The sequence below is a fragment of the Tachyglossus aculeatus genome, chromosome X1, assembly GCF_015852505.1.
Source record: "Tachyglossus aculeatus isolate mTacAcu1 chromosome X1, mTacAcu1.pri, whole genome shotgun sequence".
In the NCBI taxonomy this organism is placed as follows: Eukaryota; Metazoa; Chordata; class Mammalia; order Monotremata; family Tachyglossidae; genus Tachyglossus; species Tachyglossus aculeatus.
The window spans coordinates 79839565-79861014 of record NC_052101.1 but is presented as its reverse complement, the minus strand read 5'-3'; the positions used below and the strand labels follow the sequence as shown (position 1 = coordinate 79861014).

At 41.8% G+C, this 21450-nt stretch overlaps 1 protein-coding gene across 1 annotated transcript in view; it reads right to left on the bottom strand.

Moving 5' to 3' along the window:
• The window catches only part of FGD3 (FYVE, RhoGEF and PH domain containing 3), an 81225-nt gene that overhangs the window by 14282 nt on the left and 45493 nt on the right, over positions 1-21450 (bottom strand). Inside the window, exons 12-15 of the mRNA XM_038772822.1 lie at positions 20384-20485; positions 15326-15388; positions 9451-9570; positions 4296-4436 (exon numbers count right to left, since the gene is read on the bottom strand). Coding sequence (XP_038628750.1) covers positions 4296-4436; positions 9451-9570; positions 15326-15388; positions 20384-20485 — 426 coding nt within the window. The remainder of the gene's footprint in view (positions 1-4295; positions 4437-9450; positions 9571-15325; positions 15389-20383; positions 20486-21450) is intronic.

The following is a 21450-nucleotide window of genomic DNA, read 5'->3' as shown; positions in this document are numbered from 1 at the left end:
AATATATGCAGATCCGACACAGTTCCTGTCCCACCTGGGGTTCTTGGTCTAAGTGAGAAAAGGTTTTTCATCCCCATTTTACAGATGAGAAAACTGAGGCACAAAGATGTTCAGTAACGTGACAAGACCACACAGAAGACAAGTATCAGAGCCAGGCTTAAAACAGGCCTTTTTACTCCCAGGCCCATTCTCTTTCCAATAGGCCAAACTGCTTAGGATTTTACTAGCAACGGAGACCATTGAGATGCTACCATCACTTCTATAGCCACCTTTCTGATCTTCCTTTTCAAAAGTGAGACCATCTTAGCATTTCCTCAGAGCTCCAAATGTTGAGGAAAAGTCTATGTAGAAATCTTAAGCAGTAGAGAAAGAGGAAACATGACACCCTAGTCTTCATACACCTTACAATCTGACAGAGAAGATGCACTCGTTTACTTGCTGGCTTCTCTTGGGACTGAAAAACAATGACTTCTTTGGATAGTTTGGAGTTTGAGGAAGGGAGTATGGGATCCTGGTTTCTAAGGTCTTATTCAAAAGACCAAAAATGCCTATTTCATTCAATCCTATGAAATAATCCAAGGCCTGAATTGTGGTCCTATAGGGAATGTAGATTTTTCAATCTGTACTTATGCCACTATTTCATCCCCTCTGGGGACATTTTTGGAGTCAGAGTATTGAAATGGCATTAAACATTTATGTGAAACAGGCTTCTAGCATTAATATTGAGTTGGGACCTAGGTTTGTACTAAAGTATAAATACTAAGGAGTCAGCACATGTTCAAATGAAATATTCGGTATTAAACTCTAGGTAGAGTGTGCTCCTAAAAACAGATCCAGAATTATTGTTCTCTGAGGAAGTAAAGTTCCAATTCCAACTCCACAGGGCAAACTGAAGATGAGAATAGAGTCTCAGCAAAAACAGGTTCAAAGAATATGGAAAGTTACGGTGAAAAATGTGCTCAACTATAACTGAGCAGCAATTCCTAAAAGGGGCTATAAAATGAAATGGATGACATTCAGGAATGGATGGTGGGCAGAATCCCATGAACAGGTAGCCTGGAGCTCCCCCAAGATCAGAGCTGCCAGAGGAATGGCAATTTTTACTTCTCCACTGAGTAAATTTGCCTTGCCATCTCACACTAGCGACCCTGGGTAGTGACCAGGTGAGGTCTTCCTCAACCAGCACTCCCACTTTCCCTGTCACTGTAACTCCCACCCCCCAGCTGTAGCTTTTTAAATTTTTTACTCCTTTTCCCTCCTCTTCTAGAAGTGTCTCCTGTCCCTCCCCCGGCTCCTCCCAATCCCCACCCATGGTTCCACCAATCCGATTTTGCTTTTTTTATTTTGTACTTATTTTTCTGCCATGGCTGGCCCTTCACTGACCTGAATTTCCTACTTATGGGAGTATCAAAGCCACGGAGACTGGGATGACTGAGGCGGTCAGGGAAGCAGTGCTGCATGCCAGGGTAAAGGATTGGGGGAAACCACAAGAAAATTAGGGAAGTGGACTTGGGGGCAGCAGGCAGGGTGCACATGAGAGCTATGGGGAAATAGGAGAAATGCTTTAAAAGCCAAACTGGCAGGGTGGGGTGGGGTGGGAAAGGAGAGGATATATTTTTAAAGAGCAATGGAGTGGAGGCTGAGAGGAAAGGCCAGAGGCTGAGTGAGATGGGGTGACAATGGGTTTACTTAGTTGCTCCCCCAACGTGGGATATCATGTCAGATTCACCTACCCCTGGGGAGGCTTCTCCCTCCTTGGTGCACTCTTCGGGGAGAAGCCCAACATCCTCCACAGTACTACAATATTGAGATGTTAGTGGTGGATTTTTCAATCAGGACTGAGGATTGTTTGCCTGAAACAATGAGGTGCCTGAGGACTATCTAGTAAAATTACAGATTCTGCTGATAAAATTGCTCCATTGTTCTATTTGTCTGTGCCTGTCCTCCTTTTTCTCTCTCCCTCCCTCTCATCCTAGCTGCCTTTAGACTGTGAGCTCCCTATGGGCCAAGGACGGTCTTTGAATTAATAGGCTTGTATTCTTTCTAGTCTTTAATACAGTGCTTTGTATGCACATTGTAAGCACTTAATAAGTGTCACTGACATCATCATGTAGTAGCCACAGCTGATCCTGGAAACAGAATAAAAGTTCCAAGATTAGTAGTTGCTGTTTCCCTTGGGGTGTCCACACAGAAAAAAGGGATTTTTACAGTCACAGGAGTTAACCACAACACCCCATCAATCCAGATTTAAAGCTGAGTGTATGACGACTCAAGTTTTGAAAGACAGAATCATATTTTTGCAATTTATGCTAGTCACCCAGGATTTTCAATGGACAGAATGGAGTGGGTGGGGGGCAGTCTCACAGGATCTCAGATATGTCTTCTATTTGGTGGGGGAGGGGGGCCCTCAGGAGGAATGGCTATTAAGTGATCCCTAAGTTCACAGAACGACATTCACCATTAAGGTCCCAAGATACATGAATGATAACTCTTGAGTTCCTTTCAAAATACTCCAATTTTAATTGTCTTTTAGTGTCTTTCTGCTGATAACTTGGAGCATCTAAATGTGGCCTAGTGGATAGAGCATGGGCCTGGATGTCAGAAGGATCTGGGTTCTAATCTGGGCTCTGCCATATATCTGCTGTGTTACCTCGGGCAAGTTGCTTCTTTGTGCCTCACTTACCTCATTTGTAAAATGGGGATTAAGACTGTGAGTCCTATGTAGGACAGGGACTGTGTCCAACCTGAATAGCTTGAATCTACCTCAGAGCTTAGAACAGTGCTTGACATGTAGTAAGCACTTAAATACCATCATCATCATCATCTAAATTGAAGTGAGTCATTTAGAGAGGGCTTCAATCCTCTGGGTTAAAATCAGAAACCTGAAAACTTTTTTTTCCTACTGCCTTAGAAAACAGGGATAATTGTGCTCTCACCTTCCTTTGTCAAAGCAGTCTGTGGGAGAACAGTTGAGCAATTTGGATCTGCCTAATTCTGTCTCAGATTCCATCCTCAGGGATGGTAGCAATAGTGAGGTCAGAAGTGTTGGAATAAGAATCTGAGGGCCACGAAAGGCCAGAGTTGTTGTTGTTCTTCCCATCCTTCAGGTGGAAAGAACCTGACAATCCCTAAATCAACCCCTGAGCTCAAGGAAGACTTGTGGAATTTGCACTTCAAAAGGATTTCTTCATTTGGGATGGGTATGTAAGAATATTCGGATGGACTGGGATTCATTTCATCCTCCAACAAATGAAATATCACTGTGCAGCTAGGATTAAAGGAAGGCGCAGAGGGATTATATAGCTCAGTGCACGGGTCTGCCTGGGCAAACTGTGTTCTGGAATAGCAGCCCAGGCTTAGCAGCCCAGGTTTCAGGAAGGAAAAACCCAAGCCAGGATAAATGAGAACATATAAAAACAAGAGGCACACACCTTTAACAAAACATAAATTATAGTTCAAAGATATCAGACAGATACTGCATCGAAGACAACATGAGAAAAATTAGGAAGTCTTTGAAACAGGATAGAGTGACTCCAAGGGGGCAAAACATTCCCTATTCAAATCAAATGACTAGCAGGGGTGTTAGGGTACCATAATTTTTGTGAGGAGTCACACCAGGAATGATTGTCTTGTATCTGGGGAAAAATAAGCTTCATTGCATTAGCCCTTCCCATGTGTAATCTGTCCAGAGTCAATTTCAACACCTAATAAGAAGTGTAGGGCAAAAACTCCCTGGACATCATTAAGCTCATTATCTGAGTCAAATGGAAATAAAAAAAATAACCTTGCCCAGAGATTTTCCTATTTTGTCTATTCTATTTTGCCTTTTTGAATTTTCTTTTAAAGACTTAGATATGCCCAGCAGTACTGAGAAATCCATATTTTCCCAAACAATTGTTCTCTTAGGCAAAATTCCGAGACAAATACCTCTGTTATGAAAGAGTTTCTTGCTGTGAGTATTAAAAGAGTTCTGAACTGTTTGGGCTCTGCTGAAGATAGATGTTTTGAATTAGCAATATGTTGAGAAAACATAGGCAGTGCTGATGCTTACACAGCTTGCTTCCTAGTGAAGAGCTAGAATTACAGTGTGTACTGAAAATATTGCAGAGTAAGAAACAAAATCCATGCCCAAAGGCTGTTGACAACACAGTTCAATTTCAGTGGCACCATCCCCAAAATCTTGGCTCCAGTGACAAGCAAGGCCTAGTTCTTAAAGTAAAGCCAAATAATTGGGATTCCCAATTTGGCCCAACACCACCTGTTACAAAGCTTTTGAGAGAGCTGATGATACCTACCTCCACTTTCTTCTTTTGATCACCAAGAGCTTCAGGTCCTGGGCTACTAGGAATTGTGGACGACACAATGAAACACTCTTTGCAAACACGATTCTGGCGATTATTATCGGCCTTAAATTCCGAACATTTTCCACAGATCACCTGAATCATGAAGACAGAATTTTATTTTCCACAACTAAGAAGAAACTCATTTCATTAGAACCACTGGCCACAAAATAAGAAGTTGGAGGGGAGGAAGGAAGGGAGAGAGAAGGAACCTGCAAAATATCAAGGAGAAATAATCATATTGAATAAACACCATATCGACAGGCTTAATCCCTGCACAACTCGGTACTTTCTATACCTATTGGTGGTTTTTTTACCAGTATTGCATATGCACTGGCTACACGTGCTGCCCCATTTTAACAAACCTTTAATTACTTAATCACTACTGTGTTCACTCACCCCTCCCTCAGCCCCTAGAACATAGCCATGATTTATTTATTCATATTAATGCCTATCTCCCCCTCTAGACTATAAGCGCATTGTGATCAGGGAACTTGTCTACCAACTCTGTTACACTGCACTCTCCCAAGCACTTAGTACAGTGCTCTGCACACAGTAAGTGCTCAATAAATTCCATTGATTGATCGATTAATGACATGAAACATATGTTATACAATGGAACATTAAACATTCTCTCAAATCTGCTGGCAGCATCTTTAAAAGTAACACTCCTCCTTCTATCACACCTTAATTTTGGCTATGTTAGTCCCAAGGGGGCAAGAGGAAAAGAAGGCCTTGTGCTTCCAGCCACTGTACCATGGTAAGGGAGGTCTGGGGACCTTGAAGGGACTTGCAACCTGGAAAAGGAGCCCTCTGAGTCCCTTAAAGATTGTAAGTAGGATCCCTTTGTCCTACTGCTCCCCTATAACTCATACTCCAGGAGGGAAGGGAGCTAAAAACAGAACCCCCTCTGCTATAAAGGGTTCAGGGAAACCTGGTTTCTGTTTCCAATCCGGTGGTTGGGTGAAAGGAATTGAGAAGAAGAGACTGTAAGGAGGATAATGAAGGAGACTGAGGAGAGAGGACTGACTGTAAGCTTGTTGTGGGCAGGGAATGTGTCTGTTTATTGTATTGTACTCTCCCAAGCACTTAGTACAGTGTTCTGCACACAGTAAGCGCTCAATAAATACAACCGAATGAATTAATTAATTAATGAAAGGTGGGGTGGGGATGGGAAGGGGCGGGGGGGCAGAAGAGTGAAAGAAGAGAAGAGGAGTGGAGGAGAGAGACAAGTAAAAACCAAAAGGAGATGAGGTTAGATAAGGAGAAACAGCGCAGTGGCATAGAATCAATCAATGGGATTTGAGTGCTTACTCTACAGAGCACTGTACTAAGCATTTGGGAAAGTACAACAGAGTTGGTAGACACAATCCCTGCCCACAACAAGCTTACAGTCTACAGAAGAATGCAGAATGAACAAGGAGAGACCATGGAGACAGAGAAATGATAAAAATATCATGATGCATGTTTATTTGAAACCATATTTTCTAGGCTCAAAATCCTAACAAGCTTCTGCCTGGTAGAAAGCAGGAGTGCTAACATTATAAACTAAATAGTTATGACTTTTCATAACCCTTGTGAACTGAACTTTGTTTATATTGTCTAGAGTGAAACTGATACTTTTGAGAAAGTCATATAAAGTCAAACTGGTCCTTGTGAGAAAGTCAGACAGAGAATCCTAAAGGGTTAAGATCCTTTGCCCACCAAACCAGTATATATGAGGCAGTGCAGTATTCACTCAATTAATTCAATTGCATTTATTGAGCACTTACTGTGTGCAGAGCACTGTACTAAGCGCTTGGAAAGTACAATTCAGCAATAAAGAGAGACAGTCCCTGCCCACACCAGGCTTAGTCTTCCCAAACTCAACACATCCTAATTCTGAGCAAGTTTGGTATCCAAACACGTCAGCTCTTAGCCTCTCCAACCTATTCGTTTTTAAGGTAGTTTCTCATTTATTAATTTAGCGTGATGGATATCTACCCACTTGCGTTTTTTCTCCACAATATTTCCTGGCTCAGCCCTTTCTTCTCCTTTATTACAGCCCCCACAACCTGATGGGAGGTTTTGTCATCTCCCACGGAGTCTATTTAATCAGTCTCCTCCTATTCTCTCCCTTCCTAAGTCTGAAGTACATTCCCTCACCTAGATTGATTTATTCATTCATATTTATTGAGTGCTTACTGTGTGCAGAGCACTGTACTTAAGTGCTTGGGAAAATACAATACAACAATAAACAGACACATCCCCTGCCCACAAAAAGCTTACAGTCTAGAGGGGGGAGACAGACATCAATACAAATAAATTATAGATATGTACATTAATGCTGTGGGACTGGGAGGGGGGAGAACAAAGGGAGTAAGTCAGGGTGATGCAGAAGGGAGTAGGAGAAGAGGAAAGGGGAGGGCTAGTCTGGGAAGGCCTCTTGGAGGAGATGTGCCTTCAATAAGGCTTTGAAGTGGGAGAGAGTTCATTGTCTGTTGGATTTGAGGAGAAAGGGCGTCCCATGCAAGAAACCCTCCAATGGCTAGCCATCTCCCTCTGCATCAAACAGAAGCTCTGACCAGCGACTTCAAGGCTCTTCACTAGCTCTCTCTCCTTCTTACAGACCTGCTCTCAACCCACTATATGCAGCTTTTATGTGCTTCACTCCTCCCAAGCCACCTTCTCTCTGTACACCATTTTCTCTGTACCGCTTTCTGTACACTCCCAACTCTGCCCCCATGCTCATGCTTTTCCCTCTGCTTAGAGTACCCTTCCCACATCTCTGAAAGACTACACCGCTCCCCATCTTCAAAGGTTCCCTGAAAACTCACTCTCCGACATTCCCCAAATACTTTCTACCACCCCTGGTCATGTCATTATTCCAAATGCCACCCTTAACATCTGTGTTTATTTGATTTTTCCATATTCTTACTACCAACTACATACTAACCTCATGCCCCTACTTTATGTATACATTTTAGGCCTGCCAGTCTTCCCCAATGGATTGTAAACTTGAGAGCATGGACAGAGAGTTTTATTTTTTTCTATATTGCTTTCCCCAGTGTCTACTACAGTGCTTTTTACACAGTACCTTCTCACTAAGTATCACTGAATGAATGAACTTGAGAGGATCTAGCAATTGAAAACACCAACTCATGCACCAGGTATCGGATACTCAAATATTATTTACTGATAATCTTAATGATTGAAGCATCCCTAAATACCAACCTAGAGTTGTTTTAAATTCAAGCTCTGACTGCTGTGTCATCACTTCTGTATTAATCCTTGTTGCAAAACACACACACATACACACACACACCCCTTCTTTGCTTCCCCTCTCTCTTACTGCTTCAGGTCTTCCTGGCTTATCAAGCTTTAATTTGCTCCTTGCTTTTCTAAAATTCTACTGACAATATTTAGTCTTAAGAAACGTGGATTTTAGGTGTGTGCATTTCCCACCTTCTGGCTCAGTGAATATAATGTGTTAAATTTAGCAGTGTTCTGACAAAGTTCCCTGTACGCAGAAAGCACTCAATAAATACAATTGATGGATTGATGGATGCCTGAATGAAACACACTGACTCATTTGGGCACTGCATTGTTTTGCTTGAGGCAAATTAATTCATTAGATTTTCTTGCTGGTGCCATATCAGACAGATGGGCTAACTCTGTCTTGCTCATTCAATATTAAGTAATAACTTAATTTCAAAAATTTCTTGTTCAACAACTTCTTGTCTGAGGGGAGGGCTTTAATTGAATAATAACTATTGTATAAAAATCTATACTCTGGAAATTAGATTTTTGATGACCTAAATACTTATGAAATGAATCACTAAAGATTCAAGATCATCAAAGATCCTCCACTGTACATCCAATTCTCCTACAGCGCAAGAGTTGTATTATTGCCAAACTTCATTAAGGAAGACTCACAGCATTGTAGTATTCATCCTTTCCATGCACAAGCAATTTCTTCTGAGAACAAATGTCCAGCCCAAACAAGCTCACATGGTAGGAAGAACATTCTTTAATTCCCTTATAGGGTTCCAGCCAAAAAGCATGTTGACAACACAGGTTATGGCAGAACTGAGTGTAAGATGGATGTATTTGAGGGATGAATAGTATTTTACTGCAAACACTTGTTTCACCTCTCTGAACTGCAGGGAACTGGGATAAGAGGAGAGAAATGTTTATTGCCAAGCACTCAAGTGGAAGAGAAATTTTCCCCTCCAATTTTTTTTCTTCTAATTTAGACCTAAATTGAGTTGTGTTTAGGCCCTGAAGTTTTAAAAAAAACAGTAGCAACTTCTTTTTGCTTTGTCCTACTCATTTCCCCATCTCTTCTCTCTTTTCCCCATCCGAGCATTCGCCTGTGCCTAAGCTCCACATTTCCAGATTTGGAGAGGTAGCACCTCTGTCCTCCTGACCCTATCCACTAGCAACATGTCAAAAAGAGTTATTAAGCCCAACTTCTATACTGCCCCCTTTCTACTACCTCTCCAACTTCATTCAGTTGTATTTATTGAGCACTTACTGTGTGCAGAGCACTGTACTAAGCACTTGGGAGAGTACAATACAACAATAAACACACACATTCCCTGCCCACTTGAGCAGTTTGTCCTCATTCACTAATATGATAAATCTCACATCACCAAAAAGCTGACTCTGGAAAAAGTAGACCCTGTGGAATACCCTGGGACTTTGGGGCAGGGAATGTTTCTTTTTATTGTTATACTATAGTCACCCAGGTGCTTAATACAGTGCTCTGCACACATTAAGGGCTTAATAAATACGACAATGAATTCAACAGTATAGAACACATTTTTTAAAATGGAAGGTATATTCATGAACACTCGAGTCACACTTTTACACTCAAAGGCACCATTTAACCACTTCAGCTTATCAAACAATCAGTGGTATTTATTGAGTGTTTTCTGTGTGCTGAGCACTGTGCTAGGAGTTTGGAGAGCATAATACAACAGAGTTGATAGATCTGATCCCTGCCCAAAGGAGCTTACAATGTAGCGGGAGAGACAGACATAAAAATAAATTACAGTCTAGGGAAGTGGCCAAGTATAAGGATATACACATGAACACTAGATGTTGCTTTCTGATGATGAATACTTACAGCGCCACACTGCTTGCAATGATGCCGTCTTTTGGTGATTGAGTTAAAAGTTTCACTGCAGCCTTTACACATTTGCTTCTCTTTATCTCGTCTATTTTTAGAAGATTTTCTGGATTCAAACTGAGGTAGAAACAGAGAATTCAGAAAGTTGATGAGATTATTGTTGTTCATCAATTTTCCCTGGCCTCCTCAAGTATGACCACAACTCTGCTTATGTAACGAACACTGCTAGACAGGACAGCCGGGGGCCCGTGAGGCAAGCTTGAACCTGCCTGGCTCCTTTGCCATGGGCAAAGAGCTAAATGGAATCTTCCAGAGTTTATGTCTTATACCTATTTGATACTTTTTATGTATCCCACCAGACTTCTGATTGGTTTAATGACTACAGTAAGGATATCGGGCTTAGCATGAATTTAGTATCATGCAAATTTGGTATAGAAAATGCCGGTTGGCTTCACTGAGAACTCACTGGGTTCTCTTTACTCAAAAAAAAAAAATACAGGAGATTCAAAGCTATGCATTTCAGCAAAATGATTAGAGTAGAGTCTCCTGTACAGAATTACAGAGGAACCTCAGTCCTGAGAGACACCAGAACTGAGAATGTGATTAAAGGAATTGATTATCACAATAGTTGTATGGGTTATCTCCCATCTCTACCATTCAAGGTTTTTTTTTGTTGCTGTTTGTTTAATAGTATTTGTATATTAATATATGTCTCCCCCCCATTCTAGACAGTAAGCTCGTTGTGGGCAGAGAATGTATCTGTTTATTATTGTATTGTACTCTTCCAAGAGCTTAGTACAGTGCTCTGCCCACAGTAATTGCTCAAGAAAGACATTTGCATGAATTCATAAAGTGCTTACTAGCTGTCAAGCACTGTTCTAAGCACTGAGGTAGATAGAAGTTAATCAGGTTGGAAACAGTCCCTGTCCCACACTGGACTTTCAGTCAAAGTGGGAGAGTGAACAGGTATTGAATCACCACTTCACAGTTGGGAAAACTGAAGCACAGAAAAGTTATGTGACTCGTCCATGGTCACGCAGCAGGCAAGTAATGGAATCGGGATTAGAACCCAGGTTCTCTGACTTCCAGGCCTGGGCTTTTTCTACTATACCCTGCTACTTCCCAATGTCTAAATATATTTCCCTCATGCTCTAATTGGAAGGCAAGGTTGGATATATCACAGCTCTGTGAGCCAGTCACCCAGCTGCCCTCCAAGGCCCTGCTGGCTAGAGTGCAATAAGCAAATAGAAGGGCAGAGGGGCAGCACATGGCAAAGTGCATGCAAATACATTTTACATGCAGGGTCTGCAGCACTATAATAAGCAAAATAGCTGGCTGCTTGTCAAAGAAAACACACACTTTATAAAAACATGTTTCACTTTGACTTGAGTGGCAAATGAAACCAGTTCCCTTGAGCTAGCATAACAAATGTAAATTAAGTGATGTCTTGAGTTGCAAATGACTTTCTTTGTACTATGTATTAACCTTCTTAAAATCAGACATAAAATTAAAGGGATTTGGATTCCTTTTGATAATCAACATGAGATTAAATTGCACCATCTTCTTCAGCATTTCAACTGGACAAAGACATCCTTTATTTGAATGGGCTTCTTTACAATTATAACTCTGATTTTCACGCTAAATAAATGTTTGAGGGGACACTTTCTTAGACACAAGGTGAACACTTCTTAAATGGTTAGAACTCACAACAAACAAGTGGAATTAAAAAAAACTGCTTGGTGGGGACAGTGGATAAAGATTGGTGAGTGATTATGGATTGGAAATCCTTCTTTGGAATACTGCAAGGAATGGCCTTAAATACTTTTCTGCTAAATAGTCAATTTTTCCTGAAAACTATGCAGTCTTGAAAAACTGCGTAAATATTTTCAATATAAGCCAAGTTAGTTCATGAGAAAAAGGTCAGTTTATAGTTTCAATTCTACCTTGCAAAGGAGAAATGTCTTCTAGAAACTCTGTTGGAAGCAAAGCATTTTTGAGTGCATTCATTCAGGTACAGAAACTAGCATATTTAACTTGATTAAGCCTAAACAACATTTCAGTGGAGATTGGACTGTACAGACTTTAGGAATTACACACTTCTCTGAATCACACAATCTCATCATGAGATAATGTGGGACACTGGCAAAATCACTTGCTTCGGTTAGTTACTTGTCTAAATTGGAATGTTACAATAGAACAAGAAAGTCCTTTGAATTATCAATCAATCAATCGATCATATTTATTGAGCACTTTGTGCAGAATGCTAGAATGCTGCACTAAGGACTTGGGAGAATACAATATATTAGAGTTGGTAGACATGCGCCCTACCCACAAGGGGCTTACAGTCTAGAGGGGGGAAGACAGACATTAAAATACATTATGGAAATACATTAAGTGCTGTGGGGCTGAGGGTGGGGTGAATATAGGGCATAAATCCAAGTTCGAGGGCGACGCAAAAGGGAGAGGGAGTAGGGGAATTGAGGGCTTAGTCAGGGGAGGCCTCTTGGAGGAGATGTGATTTTAATAAGGTTTTGAAGGTGGGGACAGTGGTGATCTGTTGCATATGAAGGAGGAAGGAGTTCTGGGCCAGAGGCAGGATGTGGGTGAAGGGCCAGTGGTGAGATGGACAAGATTGAGGTACAGTGAGTAGGTTGGTATTAGAAGAGCGAAGTGAGTGTGCTGAATTATAGTGGGAAATCAGCAAGGTAAGCCAGGGGCCCTCATTTCCCCTACTCCCTCTCCCTTCTGCGTCACCCTCGAACTTGTATTTATGCCCTATATTCACCCCACCCTCAGCCCCACAGCATTTAATGTATTTCCATAATGGATCATTTAATGTATTTCCATAATGGATTTTACTGTCTGTCCTCCCCCCTCTAGACTGTAAGCCCCTTGTGGGTAGGGCACACATCTACCAACTCTGATATATAAAGCAGGTGATTAAATGCTTTAAAGCTGGTAAGGAGTTTCTGTCTGAGTTGGAGGTGGATGGACAACCACTGAAGACTCTTAAAAAGTGGGGAGACAGGGACTGAATGTTTTTGTAGAAATATGATCTGGGCAGCAGAGCAAAACATGGACTGGGGTGGGGAGAGAAGTAAGAGGAAGGGAAGTCAGCAAGGAAGCTGATGCAGTATTCAAGGCAGAATAGCATTAGTGCTTGGATAAGCATAGTAGCAATCTGGATGGAGAGGGAAGGGCAGATTGAGCGATGTTGTGATGGTTGAATCGAAAGAATTTGGTGACAGATTTAGCCATCACTAAATCCTGTCAGTTCTATCTTCATAACATCGCCAAAATCCGCCCCATCCTCTCTGTCCAAACTACTACCACATTAAAGCAAGCACTTATCCTATCCCACCTCGATTTTTGTATCAACCTCCTTGCTGACCTCTGTGTCTCCTGTCACTCCCTGCTCCAGTCCATACTTCATTCTGCTGCCTGAATCATTTTCCTTCAAAAACATTTCAGACTGTTTCTCCACTTCTCAAGAAACTCCAGTGGTTGCCTGTCCACCTCTGTATCAAACAAAAACTCCTCACCATTGTCTTTAAAATACTTAATCACCTTGCTATCTCCTACTTCATCTTGCTACTCTCCTATTACAACCCAGCTTGCACCCTTTGTTCCTCTAATGCTAACCTTCTCACTGTACCTCAATCTTTTCTATCTCACCACCGACCTCTCGCCCACATCCTACCTCTGGCCTGGGATGCCCTTCCTCCTTATATCAGACAGATAATTGCTTTCCCATACTTCAAAAGCTTATTGAAGGCACATCTCCTCCTGGAAGCCTTCCCTAAGTGCTCCTCTACTCCCACTCCCTTCTGTGCTGCTCTTATTTGCTCCTTCATTCATTGTCCCTCCAATCTCCACAGCACATATGTATATGTCTATAATTTATTTATTCATCTATTTATTTATATTAATGTCTGTCTCCCCCTCTAGACTGTGAGCTCACTGTGGGCAAGAATGTATCTGTTTGTTATAGTGTACTCTCTCAAGTGCTTAGTACAGTGCTTTGCACACAGCAAGCACTCAGTAAATATGACTAAATGAATGAATGAGAGAGATAAGTTGAGGACAATACCAAGGTTATGGGCTTGTGAGGCAGAAAGGATAGTGGTACTGTCTACAGTGATGGGAGGGTCAGGAGAAGGGCAGGGTTTGGGTGGGGACATGAGGAGTTCTGTTTTGGACACATTAAGTTTGAGATGTTGGTGGGACATGCAAGAAGAGATGTCCTGAAGGCAGGAGAAAATACATGACTGCAGAGTTGGAGAAAAATCAGGGATGGAGATGCAGATTTAGGACCCTAATAGAGATGGTAGTTGAAGCTATGGGAGCAAATGACCCATAAGCAGAGGAGAAACCTTTGAAACACACTGAAAAGGAGCAGACAGATAGGAGAACCAGGTGAGGACAGTATCAGTGAAGGAAGGTTATTCCTGGAGAACGGAGTAGTAGTCCATAGTGTTGAAGGCAGCTGAGAAGTAAAGGAGGATTGTGATAGAGTAGAAGCCATTGGATTTGGCAAGAAGGAAATCACTGGTGACTTTTGAAAGGGCAGTTTCTGTGGAGTGAAGGGGGCAGAAACCAGATTGGAGGGAGTCAAGGAGAGAACGGAGAGGTAGTGGAGGCAATGGTGTAGACAACTCCCTCAAGGAGTTTGGGGAGGAGTGGCAGGAGGGAGTTGCGGTGGTAACCGGAGGAGCCATGGGAGGGAGGATTTCCTCTGGGTAGGGGAGACACAAGCATGTTTGAAAGCAGGAGGGAAAGAACCATTGGAAAGTGAACGGCTGAAGCTGGCAGTCAGGGAGGGAAGAATGGAGGGGGCAAGTGTTTTGATAAGATGCGAAGGGATGGCATCAGAGGTGCAGGTGGAGGGGGTAGATTTTGAGAGGAAGCAAGAGACCTGCTTTTGAGTTTCTGCTGGGAAAAATGGGAGAGTTGAAGAAGGGCAGGAGGAGGGAGGGTCTCAATATGCAAATGTAAAATACAGCGGGAAATCTAGATGTGTTCAATGTTTCTTTAACTCCATAACTCAAGTGAAGAATCTGTTCTTTTGAGCACCACCACCACCAAGTGGTAAGATTGCAGAGTTGTCAGTAGAAATAGTGCAAACTTCAGGGAGGTTGCAGGAGCTTTCACAATGGAAAAGGAACAGCATTAAGACTAGGAAAATCCAAAGAAATGATAATGAACATTTTCTAAGTGATGCTCCCTTAACTAACCACACTGAACAAAATACTGCAAATTTTGTGGTGTCGATGGGCACCAAGAGGATACAGTGCTCAACCATCACACACTCCCAGCCTCAACATTTCAGAAACACCTTCGGGAATACTTGAGCCATAGTTACTAAGTTGTAAGGTCCAATGTCTTGGAAAAATATTTCAGACTCTATCTGCCCCTCTCATTAGGGTAGCAGTCAAAGAGGTAGAGATTTGCTCTTATTCCTATATTTAAAATACCTTAAATTTGTGAAAGTTTCTACAAAGTTTTCATATGCAAAATCAGTCTGATATTGTTTTTTTAAGCTCTTAGGCATATTTGTTTAGTTGAATAAATATATCATAAAGGGTGGGAATGACACCTAATAAAAACATAGTGGTCTAAGAATTCTTTTTAAATATTTGAATCAGTTTTAACTTTTGACCTGGTGGCTAGTACACCACCACAAAAGAATGCTTAATAAATAATTATGACAGTGGTAATATCAAAAAACATTCTATCCCCTGAGATTATTAAATTTTATTGTTTCTGTTCTTGGTGAACGAACAAAACAAAGCTTGTTCACCAAGCAATTCAAGGTAACACATTTATCTTAAAGATTTCTCCTTTGAAAACAATGAATAGCAAGGGTTCTTACCCCTCCAGATCCACCACAGCCATCTGCCCCAACCATAGACTCAACAGAGCAGGTGCTCACCATCTGAAAATAGAAGCCACATAGAGTATTTCAGTATAAAGATTACACGGTCTACAGTCATACTTTAATCAATGGTATTTCCTGAGTATTTACTCTGTGCAGTGCACTGTATTATGCAAGCTGGGGGAATACAATAGAAATGGTAGGCACGATCCCTGCTATGAGTTTACAATCTAGTGGGCATACAACAGGCTCTTACTCATTTACCTTTTGAATTTTGAGCAATTTACATCTATTTATCTTCTCTGTTAGGCCGTAAGCTCCTGAAGGATGGGGACTTGGTCTTTCATTTCTGTTATACGCCCCGAAGTGCCCAATACAGTGCTCGGCACACAGGAGGCACTTAATAAATGCAGTTTTTGGTGAAATGAATGGGAAAAGAAAAATTCAACTGTTTTAAATCCTGAAAATTATAACTCAACTGTGCTTGTACACTCTATTGTAGTGACTCACTCAACCCAGCTGGTTTCAGAGGGGAAAATGGAACCTGAAAACCAATAATAGAATCCTGGACTGTGTGTAATATGGTTTACCAATGAAATAAAGTCTACAAATAAGATCATTCTGAAGTGCAAAACCACCACTCTACTCCACTGACATAGCATGTGTAGATCCTGGAACAGAGCTATTAATTTTGAACTCACAACTCAGCCTTCTCAAAATGGAATATTTCACAAGGGCTTTGGCTTCTAGAGACACCTCAAGTCCATAGATACAATACAAACTTTTATTTGCTTAGGGATTTCTGAATTTTCCAATTTCAAAAGTATTATTCAATTTCAAGTTACAATCTTGGGGACCAATCAGGCAATGGCTACAAATTGAAATAACTGCGGAGAAAATAGACTAAAACCCTATTGTGAATGCTTATTTTGAAACCTCTCTCTGGCCTTTAACATGCTTAATGACCTGAAACCATAATACTAAACACAACTCAAAATATATCTAACTACTAACAAACATAAGAACATGATGTTACCTTGGAGATAATAATAATAATGATGGTATTAAACACTTACTATGTGCAAAGCACTGTTCTAAGCGCTGAGGAGGTTACAAGGTGATCAGATTGTCCCACGGGGGGCTCACAGTTTTAATCCCCATTTTACAGACGAGGTAACTGAGGCCCAGAGAAGTTAAGTGACTTGCCCACAGTCACAAAGCTGACAGTTGGCAGAGCTGGGATTTGAACCCATGACCTCTGACTCCAAAGCCCATGCTCTTTCTACTGAGCCACGCTGCTTCTCCATATAGCATGTTTATTTTTCCAAAGTGCTTTCACATCAATGATCTCATTTTCTAGCCTCACAAATTCCCTGTGAGATAGAGAGGGGCATGTTTTATCCCCATTATATGGATGAGGAAACTGAGGCACAGAGAGGTTGAGCAACTTGACCAGTCACATAGTAGGCCAGTGGCAGAGCTGGGATTAGATCAATCAATTAACGGTATTTATTGCATGCTTACTGTGTGCAGGCCACTGCACTGAGTTCTTGGGAGGAGAGCACAATGTAACAGAGTTGGTAGACATAATTCCTGTCCACAACGAGCTTCCAGTCTAAATCCCAGGAGTCCTGATTTCTAACCCCATGCTTTTGCCAAGCAATACACCTCACTGCCTCACATTGTAAGAAATGCATTCATTTATTCATTCAATCATATTTTTTGAGTGCTTATTGTGTGCAGAACACCGTACTAAGCACTTGGGAGAGTACAATACAATAATCAAAAGACACAGTCTCTGCCCACAATGAGTTTACAGTCTAGAGACCATTGCTAGGTCACAGCAATGGCCAGTGCTGTCCAGAATTCTGTTCCAACAGGATGCTGTACTATAGGCCTTTCTTAGTAAAGCACATGGTCAGCTAGTTGTCCACATTCTGGAAAACATGATAAAGCATATTTTCAGAGCCAGACCACCCAGGCCATGAAGAATTTCATGAAAATCTGGAGGACTATGGAAAAACTAATGATCTTCACCCTTTGGCTTTGTCTTCTCAGGCTAGGCTCTCCCTGGTAGGGAAATGGAATTTAAACTGCTTCTCTACCTGTAACAAATACAAGATAATGATGGTGGTCCTAGCAAAAACTGTGGTTTCCATTAAAATAAGTTTGGTCTTTGCAGTACCATGAATCAGATCTGGCATTGGTGTGGGAGCACTAAAGGCAGATTTGCCCACCAATCATACCCTGCATGAAGGAACCAATTAGAGAAGGGAAGGGATCATAAACCAATTGTTTAATTGGGTGAATCTGAAAAACAAAAGTTGCCCAAAAGCCTTTCAAATGCCAAGGGAGTCATTTTTTTATGGTATTTGTTAAGTGCTTACTATGTGCCAGAAACTGTTCTAAGTGCTGGGGTAGATACAACATAATCAGGTTGGACCTAGTCCATGTCCCACATGGGGCTCACAGTCATAACCCCATTTTACAGATGAAGTAACTGAGGCACAGAGAAGTTAAGTGACTTCTCCAAGGTCACCCAGCAATCAATCAATCAATCATATTTATTGAGCACTTACTGTGTGCAGAGCACTGTACTAAGCGCTTGGGAAGCACAAGTTGGCAACACATAGAGACGGTCCCTACCCAACAATGGGCTCACAGTCTAGAAGGGGGAGACAGAGAACAAAACAAAACATATTAACAAAATAAAATAAATAGAATAGATATGTACAAGTAAAATAAATAAATAGAGTAATAAATAAGTACAAACATATATACATATATACAGGTGCTGTGGGGAAGGGAAGGAAGTAAGGCAGGGGGGATGGAGAGGGGGAGGAGAGGGAGAGGAAGGAGGGGGCTCAGTCTGGGAAGGCCTCCTGGAGGAGGTGAGCTCTCAGTAGGGCCTTGAAGGGAGGAAGAGAGCTAGCTTGGCGGATGTGGGGAGGGAGGGCATTCCAGGCCAGGGGGATGACGTGGGCCGGGGGTGGATGGCGGGACAGGCGAGAACGAGGCACGGTGAGGAGATTAGCGGCAGAGGAGCGGAGGGTGCAGGCTGGGCTGTAGAAGAAGAGAAGGGAGGTGAGGTAGGAGGGGGCGAGGTGATGGAGAGCCTTGAAGCCGAGGGTGAGGAGTTTCTGCCTGATGCGTAGGTTGATTGGTAGCCACTGGAGATTTTTGAGGAGGGGAGTAACATGCCCAGAGTGTTCCTGGACAAAGAAAATACGGGCAGCGGCGTGAAGAATGGACTGAAGTGGGGAGAGACAAGAGGATGGGAGATTGGAGAGGAGGCTGATACAGTAGTCCAGACAGGATAGGATGAGAGCTTGAACGAGCAGGGTAGTGGTTTGGATGGAGAGGAAAGGGCAGATCTTGGCAATGTTGCAGAGCTGAGACTGGCAGGTTTTGGTGACGGCTTGGATGTGAGGGGTGAACGAGAGAGCAGAGTCAAGGATGACACCAAGGTTGCGGGCTTGTGAGACGGGAAGGATGGTAGTGCCGTCAACAGTGATGGGAAAGTCAGGGAGAGGGCAGGGTTTGGGAGGGAAGACAAGGAGTTCAGTCTTGGACATGTTGAGTTTTAGCTGGTGGGTAGACATCCAGATAGAGATGTCCTGAAGGCAGGAGGAGATGCGAGCCTGGAGGGAGGGGGAGAGAGCAGGGGCAGAGATATAGATTTGGGTGTCATCAGTGTAGAGATGATAGTTGAAGCCATGGGAGCGAATGAGGTCACCAAGGGAGCGAGTGTAGATCGAGAACAGAAGGGAACAAGCAGCCAAGTGGCAGCACTTGGATTAGAACCCAGGTCCCTCAGACTCTCAGGCCCATGCTCTTTCCACTAGGCCATGCTGCTTCTCAAGTAATAGATCACTTGAGAGTAATCTATTAGAGTCATAGATTAGCAAACCCCATCCATCATGTACCTGTTTTTGTTTGGTCCTATAACTGTATTCTCAACTATTTCTTTTGCATAGGAAATCCAGTTCTCTTTTACTGATGCTGAATTTTATTCATTTAGCCTGACATAAAATCTTAAAATTATTCATGCTGATAAATTACTGTCAAAATATAGAATGGGTTAGGATGGAAACTGCTGAGGAAATTGCATTCTCACTGCAGTTTAAGAGATGAACCACATAATCTCATTGTTTGCTTTTTAAGAATTGTTAGAGTATAAATGTAAACATCTCATTAGTACAACCACAAAAAAATTGGAATTAAGGAAAGTAGGCATAATTAGGAAGTAGAAAACAAAGTCGTGCCTAATTTATTTATCAATGAAGAATGGCTAAGAACTAGTAATTTGGTCATTAAAGGCACCAAATTCTGGAAATTCTCAAGCGAAAACAACCTATTCTTGGCCTTCATAGGTTAGATCTTTGGATAACGATTATCATCAGTACCTCAACCATTCCAATGTAATAGAATTAAAACCTGGGGCTGAACCTTATTCTTCAATATCTTTTCGAGGCAAAGTCAGAGAGAAGATTCCAGTTAGTCAAGTAACAGTCAAACCTTTTTCTTAGCGCAAAGAGCACTCACCACATTTCAGAGCTGCATTTATTTCTCTGGAGCAGCTACCAATCTTGGAAAGAGCAAAGGCTGGTGAATTACCACTGATTAGGTATCACTCAATCAATGGCACTGTACTAAGCACTTGAGATAGTACAGTACAATCGAGTTGGTAGAAGCAATCCCTGCCCACAAGGAGTTTACAGTCTTGAGCAGGAGAGAGACATTAATATAAAGAAATTATGGATATGTACATAAATGCTGTGGTGGTAAGGGAGGGGTGACTATCAAGTGTTTAAAGGGTTTAGATTCAAGTGCATAGGTGACACTAAAGGGAATATGTATTCAGTATTAATGGAGCAAGGGAGTCAAATAAAAAGGACCATGCTAAAGGATACCAAAAAAAACCAAAACACCTCATTAATAGAAACACAGTTTCAATTATGCTTATTCTGGACAGCAAACTGTAGACTCAACACACACTAAATGTATCAGGGGATCATGAGAAACATGTGTCTTAAGAAAGCAACATATACTAACAGGTGAGTCCAGTAAATGGTCCTCTTCCTGAGACAGAGCAGTGTTAAAAGCTCTGAATGTCTCACTGTTTTGCTTGTGCAGTTCAATTGTTGCTAAAATGACCTAAAGGAAAAAAAAATCAAGACAAGTCAGAGAGCATCCGTTCCCTAAAATGGCATATTTATGAATATACTTAGATGCAGATACTAAAAACAATGGGGGGAAATAATACTTGTTTTCAAGTTAAGCACAAACAGTAAGGCCAATTTGCTCCTGTAATAATGTTTTCTATCCTTTGTTGAGCAACTTCCTCTGAAATCAGGGAAGCAAAATATGCCGTAAGCAAACTGTGATGAGGGGACTGGTTTTCACCACTCAATTATTCTGGCGCTGATTATCCAGTTACTCAAAGCCCCAGAATTTCACCTATTCTTCTGCTGCTCATCATTTAGACATTAAGCTGGTCATTAGGAAATCTGCCAGGTGACATAAAGGGGGTGGGGGGGGGGGGGAGGCAAAGAGGAAAAGGAAGAGAAGGCGGCATGGAAAAGAGGGAAGTAGAGGTCATGAAATTCAAATGTGTCAAATTCTGTTACTTTGCTTGCCTAACAAAAGCTTAATTGGGAAGAAGATTGAAACTCTTGGCTAAAATACAGATTTGGGATTATGGTCTAATAGAAAAAACATAAGACTCCTCTACCCACCAATTAGAGGGGCCAATCTTCTCATTTCGACCCTAGAACATAGTGCCATGCTTGGCACTTAGTAGTAGTAATAGTATTAGCATTTATTGAGCATCCTGTACCAGAAGCTTGGCAAGTACACTGCAAGCATTGCAAGGCCTTCCCAGACTGAGCCCCCTCCTTCCTCTTCCCCTTCTCCCCCTCCCCCTCGCCTTACCTCCTTCCCCTCCCCACAACACCTGTATATATGTATATATGTTTGTACGTATTTATTACTCTATTTATTTATTTCTTTTATTTGTACATATTCATTCTATTTATTTTATTTTGTTAATATGTTTTGTTTTGTTGTCTGTCTCCCCTTCTAGACTGTGAGCCCACTGTTGGGTAGGGACCGTCTCTATA